General features: G+C 37.9%; 1 protein-coding gene and 2 long non-coding RNA genes across 3 annotated transcripts; 1 reads left to right on the top strand and 2 right to left on the bottom strand.

Moving 5' to 3' along the window:
* The first annotated feature begins 213 nt into the window (after positions 1-213).
* On the top strand, positions 214-4,268 carry LOC126369666 (zinc finger protein Elbow). Its single transcript, XM_050014225.1, has 2 exons — positions 214-475; positions 2,520-4,268. The coding sequence occupies exons 1-2, from the start codon at positions 416-418 to the stop codon at positions 3,705-3,707; spliced, it is 1,248 nt and encodes a 415-aa protein (XP_049870182.1). The 5' UTR covers positions 214-415; the 3' UTR covers positions 3,708-4,268.
* A 346-nt stretch (positions 4,269-4,614) lies between these two features.
* Positions 4,615-6,613, bottom strand: LOC126369760 (uncharacterized). Its single transcript, XR_007566772.1, has 2 exons — positions 5,501-6,613; positions 4,615-4,917 (listed from the first exon to the last, which is right to left on the bottom strand). It is a non-coding gene; the product is annotated as an uncharacterized LOC126369760 (long non-coding RNA).
* A 672-nt stretch (positions 6,614-7,285) lies between these two features.
* Positions 7,286-8,517, bottom strand: LOC126369751 (uncharacterized). Its single transcript, XR_007566764.1, has 2 exons — positions 8,172-8,517; positions 7,286-7,588 (listed from the first exon to the last, which is right to left on the bottom strand). It is a non-coding gene; the product is annotated as an uncharacterized LOC126369751 (long non-coding RNA).
* Positions 8,518-8,752: the final 235 nt, after the last annotated feature.

Genomic DNA, 8,752 nt, shown 5'->3' with positions numbered 1-8,752 from the left:
GGGCTATGCATCTCTGTCGCCGCATCGCCGACTCCTTTGACTGCGCGATGCATATTTTATATAATCCTTTCATCAAAACGCCGCGCTCGAGGAAAGCGCTTTATAATTTTTCTCGAGTGAGAGAGAGACGGAAGCGGCGACAAACGGGGTGTCAAACAGCGGTGGGGATAAGACGGCAAAGCTCCCGCAAAGTACACAGAATGCAAAAATGGCGCGGCGACGAGTGACAAGGTGTCAGGAGGGGGGAGGGAGCTTGTCGCCTTCAGTCTCACGCCGTCCGTCGAGTGTGCTGCACGTGTGCTTAGCCAGCTCGTGCCCCGCGAAGTGACTTGTGATTATGTGCTGACAAAGCCTTGTATCAGTGAAGTGTTCAGTGTTGTTTAAGCTGGAAAAGGATTTTGGATTGTGGAGCAATATGCTCACGTCAAGCAACCAGTATTTGCGGCCGGATTACCTGTCGCCGCTTCCCACCACGGTGAGTTGAGTGATGACAAACTTCAGAGAAAATTAGTTTTCGCGGAAAACATACATCTTTCTGCGGAACGTTTGAAGTTTTTATATTTGAAATAGGCGATGAATATGAAGAACACAATAGAAAGCACGTCTTTAAATACCAGAATGTGCCTAAAACTTTATTTTCCAACCAGTTTAGTCTTTAAAAATAAGAATGAACTGGCAAACATGCCAAAACCTAATCTTGCAGTTCGAGCAAGTTTAACAACTAGATATAAATCAGTAGCTTTAGACGGAACAAATAAATTAAACACCCGATACATAAACCTAGATCAAAGATTACGACATGTACAATTTATAACATCGTGGAAACTTGATAAATGGCTGATAATAAACAAAATTGTAGTCGATACGAAGTATTTAATGACTTAAACAAATTCATTGGCAACAAAAAAGTCTTCGATTGTTTCACGTGATTCAAAAAACAATGCGATAAGGATTTTTAAATTTTATTCAATCCTTACGTTAATTCAGGATGACACAAACCAATCAATCATGAGAATTACAACAAAGCTTAAAACTAAACTTGCTGCTCTTTTACTTTTAACATAATTAGATCTAACTAATCTTTAACTTTGTAGATACTTATTTATAATCTCTTGTAGTTACCTAGTCTACTTCTATTCGTGTTAAGAAAATGTTTCATTAGGCAGGTATAGCATGCCAAAAACATTTCAATAAAAAGCTTATTGAGTCGGAAAAAGTTTCCGAAATTACTCTACCAATGTTTTTATTTGACAGATGTCTGTTTTTTGTCAAAAATTTTGGAATCTGAATATTTTCCAAACGTGCGGAGGACACTTGATTGAGTTAAACAAAAGTGATACTTATATTCAAAAATTCTGGACCATTAACATACCTACATGATCATTTTTTTTGTTAACGTCGAAAAAGCTTTTTCTATCTTCATCGCTCTTTAACCAGCTTAACAAAAAGACACAGGATCTGCATTCGTCGGTAGACCAATTTCTCAAACATAAGCTTTATAAACATAAATTCACAAAGATAAGCATTTATTTTTATTTAACTTTATTATTATTATTATTTTTTAATTATTTCGTCATAGAATAACGAATCATGCACGCAAATAGAAGAAGTATAAAACATAGTTAATAACAAAAATGAACGCGAATATTGTACAGTTATACGACTGCAATGCAATATAAACATTTATCGACTATAAACTTATTATTTAATAAGAGCTTACTTTAGATGAAACTAATTAAACAATATAATTTTTAGTGCATTTTTAAATGACTCTAGGTACTTACTCAATGTTTATGAATATTGATATTTCGAAAATAATAAGTGGAAAGTTAGAAAGTTAGTATTAATTGACTTGCGTAATCCTAATTAATATACAAATTAATGAGTATTATAATAATAAAGTAATATCAAGAGAATCATTTAAAGTAAACAAATTAATTCTAATGGGACATTTCTGAATTCATAATATTTTATTTAGTTCGTATACCTTAATTTAATTTAGTTTCTTCCCACATAAAATATTATTTCCTGTAAAGTAGTATAAATGGGACTTAAACATAGCTGACGAGGAATGGATGTATACATTATATACCGCTGCCTACCATACAAGCATGATAATTATGTTATATAACAATAGTCTTCGTATAACTGAAACCAGATGTTCGGATTAGACTATAATAAGAATTATTTATTTATGTTAACCAATTTGATTGTCAATAAATCACGCGATTGCTAAAACGTTCCCCAACACTCGCGGTGACAATAGTCGTGACGTCGCGAGTTCAAGCGCGCCGCAAATTCAGCGGCACAAATTGCCCTTTTCACTGCGAGATTACATCATGCGGGAGCGAAGTGAAATGTCAAGCCGAGCCGACGTCTGCCAGCGCGCGGATAATGGCGCGTCGGCCGCGTGATTGGACTCCCCTTCCTGCCCGCCCCGCCCCCCGCGGTCCCTTTGTGCGCCCGTCACTGCCAACCTCGACCTGACGTTTCATTTCATAAACCTCTCTTTGTTGCAGCTCGACGCGAAAAAGAGCCCGCTGGCCCTTCTAGCGCAGACATGCAGCGCGATCGGTGCTGACTCGCCGAACCCCAAACTCATCTCCGCCGCAGAGAAAGCCAGCAAGAAATACGACGATAAACCCGCTCATGTAGACAACAAGCCAAGTTTCAAGCCTTACGAATCGTGCCTCACGAGAGAAAAGACTAGGACGCCCGAAGATAGAGCCTCTGTCAATGCAAAAACTCCCTCTTCGAAGGGTAGTGCATCTACTACCCCAGTGCAAGCTCGGTGTGGCAGCAATCAGTCATCTTCATCGCAGCGATCACCGCCCCCAGCGCACCGTAAGACGCCTTCGGAAAAATCCGATGAGAGGTCTAGTCCGCTGCACGACTCACCGACCCCGGCGAAATCTAACTCTGATTCAACCAGCAGTTCTTCTGCCTCTAAGTTACCGTTTACACCGACCAGTTTATCGTCCAGTTCAGATACCAAAGAACCCTCCAGTTTCAAACCCAGTGTACCTGTCAGCTCATCTAGCTTCTTAGGAGGTATACCTCCAACTGGATTTCCGCTACATATGGACCTTATGACAAGTAGTTTGATGGCAGCCCAGCATCACGCGTTGAAAAATGGACTAAATCCATACCTAGCTTACGCAAGAATGAAAGCACCGGGAAGTGATTTGGGAATTTGCCGGGACCCATACTGCACGGGTTGTTCCCTTAGTTCACATTTGCTCAAATCTGCGGTTTGTCCCGCTGGGTGCGCACAGTGCGACCACGCTAAGACGCCGTTCTCACTACCGACCGGTCACCCGGCTGCTGCTGCATATGCTCATGCGCAGCTAGCTGCTTTAGCCGCGGCTTCACAGCTGCCTTTTGTCTGCAGTTGGATGGCTGGAGATTCTGCTTACTGTGGCAAAAGGTTTGGAACTTCTGAGGAGTTACTACAGCATCTGAGGTCGCACACTGCAACTGGGGAGTCTAGCCCAAGTTTGTCAATGCTGAGTGCGACACATCCTCTGCTGCAGCGGACGTACCCCACGCCGCCGCTGTCGCCGCTTACGCCGCGGTTCCACCCGTACAGCAAGCCGTCGCACCTGGTGTCGTCACCGCCGCTGCCGTTCCCGCTCCCGCCACACCCGTCTCTGGCGGCATACTTCCCCTCGTACCCATTATTCGGACCACGGCCTCTGCATCCTTGAGGACCGTCGGCGCTCCATGTGAACAAGAAAGGGGGCGCCGATCGCTAACGCCCATGCCAAATGGACATTTGGAACTGAAGACTGTGTAAATATATGTTAGTGCTCTTCGGGTTTCTAGTCGGCTCATATCATCGACGGACATGAGGGCGCCCGCGAGGGCTGCGAAGCTGTGATCTCTAACTTGTAATGTATGTTATAGTGCACCGAAGGGAGACGCCTCCCCGCTTGGACTATCGTCCGCGATAGATTTACTTTTCTAGTTAGATTAACGAAATTTTTATGTACCAAATCTGTAGATGTAATTTAATTTGATTGTAATTTAAGTTGTTGCAAATAATAAGTGAGGATTGTTAATTGTGTTTGTATTTTTAAATAATTTGAGTATTCTTTCGTGACATTGATGGATCACATATCTGTATTTTAAATTAAGATGAGATGACTGAATGTGTGTGTAGTCACATAAGTGAGCTGCAGGCATGTTACCGGTTATGATTGCAACTTTTTCATGTTTCAAATGATAATATCTCTAGCAGAATCTCAGACACTATAATGTTTGTTTAAACTTAGCCCAAGTAGCAACCGATTGTCTTAAAAGAGAATTGTAGATATCTTGAAGGCAAGTAGACTAAATCAAACCCTTGTCTTGGATAAGTCTTATATGTCTCCAAGATATCCCTCAAGATATCTTGAAGATACAGTTTAGTAAAAGTCGGCACATACTTTAACTCTTATACAAGACAGACTTAAGACAACGCTAAGTCAGACTTAAACCCTACTTTAGACAATGTTCTTGCATATTCTAAACTTAGAATTCTTGTAGTATCACTTAATACCAAGAATGTATATGTCGCGTTCTTATCACGCGAATCAAATAGGTTGTACTTACTAGGGTAAATAAAACGGTATATAGAAATTAAACCAAGTTTATTTCATTAAATCCCTAGCAAGTACATAGATCGGATCTCTGGGTCGCAGGTAATTTGATACTGGCTGAGCACCCTTGGTGCAGTAGGAAAACTACCACTTCCCTGTAACTCTTCCCACGACGACACGGGGTACACCGGCGCGCGCAGCAGGGCAGCAGAAGCGGTGGGGTAAGTATAGGACCGAAAGTGGATCCAGCGGGTTGTAGAACCCGAAAGGTGAAACGGTGCAGGTAAGTACAGGACCGGTAGTGGGTCCAGCGGTTGCTGAACTCGAAGGGTGAAACCTGGAACCCGGAATTAGTCATTTCAAGAATTGTCCGAATTCCCAGTCTGACTGCCACATGCCGATTCCTTAGCTTGATTGAAGATGGGAAGTGGATAGCAAGCAAGCTTAGCAATCTAAGATGTGGCTGTCAGCAAATTACACACAATAAAAGTGAATTTAGCAAAATAAATTTAGAAAAAGAACAAAGAACAAGATAAATTTATGGTAGGTAGTTGTTTTAAAAAACTATCTAACAAAATAGTAAAATTGAATATTTTAAGCTGAATAATTTTAATAGTAACGATATTAAACGTATTTTGTACATTATTATTGTTCCATTTAAGAATTATTTAAACAAGGAAAGTACTTAGGTACAAAGATAACTTTAAGTTGGTTAAGTAGAATTAATTAAGAAAAATTGACAATTTAAATGTTGTTTTGAACATAAAAGATTGCTAATTATGATATAAAATAAGCACTAAAGCGTGAAAATACATTTACACGATGATTATGAAAAATGACAGTCATGCAATGAACAAAGAAAGCATGTACTAGTCTACGTTGATATTTAAACTAATAAAAATAGTAATTGCTACACTTACCCAATTAATGGGGATAACACAACACTATAAATTATTATATCGTAGACAAAATTAGTAAAAAAACGTATTTAAAAAATATACGAGTAATCGAGGTGTTCTCGCTACAAAGGCAGAAGGATTGTGTCGAACATCCGACCGGAAGAGTAACGGCTCGGCTGTGGAATGTAGGTACGGCTACCTACGCAATGTGATAATTATTAAAGTCGTACAATATTAACGGAATTATTTTGTAAATAGATATGTTTTGTTAAATTAATTAGTATATGTTTATTTATGTAATAATATTTTAGTTTTAAGCAGTAGTTTTTAAGTGTTTTCAATGATAACTTTTTGATAGTTCCTAACAGAAAAACAAGAGCAATTACACTCAGTAGTAAAACGCGGCAGGCGTTACATACCCCCCTTTTTTGGGTAGGATTTTCGCTAAGAAAATCCGCTGACTAAAATGTAACCTAGTCTGTCCTTCTTACTATTGACCATTCTAAAAATTACGTGGTACACATTCATTTCAACCCTTCCATTCACCCCCCTACTTTCTTTCATCTCTTTCACACACAAACAGTTATCTTATTTAGTTTTAAGTGACTGCGTCCTTTCCAAAAAGAGTACTAGACTTTTAACCGCAGCTTAGTACTCACACGTAATCAATAGGAGATTTAAGGTAACCGTTTTTTTTCCTTTTATAGTATAATTTTCTTATCTTCGGGGTAGGGCCGAAGATAAAATAATTAGAATGTCCTAGGGGTAGGGCCTGGAGATTCAATATTTTTTTTGTAAAAAAGAAAAATTAGAAATACTATATATAAGTAAATATATTTAAGACGGTAGGTAGTTTTAGTAAATAAGACATTGTTTTAGGCTAGTTTTGGATTTTTTAGTATAAGTTTTGGTAGTTTTAGTAAGTGTAGTTTTTGTTTTTTGTTTTTTTTTTTATAAAGTAGTATTTAAGGTATTTTTAGAGAATATTAGAAGATATTAGAAGACGCATGCCATGCTCAAGATTTAAGTTTTTGGCAGGCCTAAGGCGTTAGATGGTATTACACATCAATCTCTTGACTGACTCTTACAGTCTGCTCGAGAATTAGTAAGCAGCTGGGGGATTCTATGTTTTTCTCTCACTTCCATCCCAGCAAGGAAGTTTTTTAAATATAGAAAGTTTTATTTTAGTTAGGTAAAAGTTTAGATATAATTATTTAGAATAGTTTGTAAGTTTAATATCCTTGACATGCCATGTACCTCTTCATAAAGGAGTTCATCTTTCTGAAGTGATAAATATTTAATTGGACGAGACATCTCTATTACTTTATGTTCAAATTGTAATTAGTTTAGTTGAATAGTTATTTTTTGAGTAAGTGTTGCAAGTACCTGAAGTCTTAATAACTAAAACACAACAAACGGCAGAAGGAAAATAACAAGAAAACAAATGCTACTATCAAAAGTACACAACAATTAAAACACAGGGGTAGACAGAGGTTGGCAGTGCAAAATCAAAGTTTTCCTTCTGTGCGATGTGGTAGGTTCGATTTTGAGTTTTTAATTGTATGCAATAACCTTGAAAGAGAAATAGTAAGGTATTCCCACAAAGCAACCACAGCACACAAAAGTTGCAGTTACAATTCACTTAGAGCTAGACAAAATAATCAGACCAACACCAAAGATGACCAAAAATGCCAAAACCAGCAAAAAGGATACTCAGCTCAGTATTTCCTTAGTTGGGCGCCATTGTCGCGTTCTTATCACGCGAATCAAATAGGTTGTACTTACTAGGGTAAATAAAACGGTATATAGAAATTAAACCAAGTTTATTTCATTAAATCCCTAGCAAGTACATAGATCGGATCTCTGGGTCGCAGGTAATTTGATACTGGCTGAGCACCCTTGGTGCAGTAGGAAAACTACCACTTCCCTGTAACTCTTCCCACGACGACACGGGGTACACCGGCGCGCGCAGCAGGGCAGCAGAAGCGGTGGGGTAAGTATAGGACCGAAAGTGGATCCAGCGGGTTGTAGAACCCGAAAGGTGAAACGGTGCAGGTAAGTACAGGACCGGTAGTGGGTCCAGCGGTTGCTGAACTCGAAGGGTGAAACCTGGAACCCGGAATTAGTCATTTCAAGAATTGTCCGAATTCCCAGTCTGACTGCCACATGCCGATTCCTTAGCTTGATTGAAGATGGGAAGTGGATAGCAAGCAAGCTTAGCAATCTAAGATGTGGCTGTCAGCAAATTACACACAATAAAAGTGAATTTAGCAAAATAAATTTAGAAAAAGAACAAAGAACAAGATAAATTTATGGTAGGTAGTTGTTTTAAAAAACTATCTAACAAAATAGTAAAATTGAATATTTTAAGCTGAATAATTTTAATAGTAACGATATTAAACGTATTTTGTACATTATTATTGTTCCATTTAAGAATTATTTAAACAAGGAAAGTACTTAGGTACAAAGATAACTTTAAGTTGGTTAAGTAGAATTAATTAAGAAAAATTGACAATTTAAATGTTGTTTTGAACATAAAAGATTGCTAATTATGATATAAAATAAGCACTAAAGCGTGAAAATACATTTACACGATGATTATGAAAAATGACAGTCATGCAATGAACAAAGAAAGCATGTACTAGTCTACGTTGATATTTAAACTAATAAAAATAGTAATTGCTACACTTACCCAATTAATGGGGATAACACAACACTATAAATTATTATATCGTAGACAAAATTAGTAAAAAAACGTATTTAAAAAATATACGAGTAATCGAGGTGTTCTCGCTACAAAGGCAGAAGGATTGTGTCGAACATCCGACCGGAAGAGTAACGGCTCGGCTGTGGAATGTAGGTACGGCTACCTACGCAATGTGATAATTATTAAAGTCGTACAATATTAACGGAATTATTTTGTAAATAGATATGTTTTGTTAAATTAATTAGTATATGTTTATTTATGTAATAATATTTTAGTTTTAAGCAGTAGTTTTTAAGTGTTTTCAATGATAACTTTTTGATAGTTCCTAACAGAAAAACAAGAGCAATTACACTCAGTAGTAAAACGCGGCAGGCGTTACATATACTTGAAGATATCTACAATACTTAGTTAAGACTATAGGATTGAATTGCACTGAGTGAATTGTAACTTAACGAAGTAAAACTTCAGACCATACTAAAACGATTTTTACTTCACGCATCTTTATTTTAGAATATAATGGCGAACATTTATATTAACACAAGAAATGAAGACTGTAAGAAAATGGC

This window comes from Pectinophora gossypiella, chromosome 9 (assembly GCF_024362695.1).
Source record: "Pectinophora gossypiella chromosome 9, ilPecGoss1.1, whole genome shotgun sequence".
NCBI classification, from domain to species: domain Eukaryota; kingdom Metazoa; phylum Arthropoda; class Insecta; order Lepidoptera; family Gelechiidae; genus Pectinophora; species Pectinophora gossypiella.
The sequence above is the reverse complement of the archived record's forward strand: the minus strand, read 5'-3'. Positions and strand labels throughout refer to the sequence as shown.

Excerpts from the sequence above, each read along its gene's own strand:
- LOC126369666 (XM_050014225.1), top strand. The coding sequence starts at position 416 with ATGCTCACGTCAAGCAACCAGTATTTGCGGCCGGATTACCTGTCGCCG. Across the intron at positions 476-2,519 it reads TGTCGCCGCTTCCCACCACG|CTCGACGCGAAAAAGAGCCC; the intron begins GTGAGTTGAGTG and ends TCTTTGTTGCAG.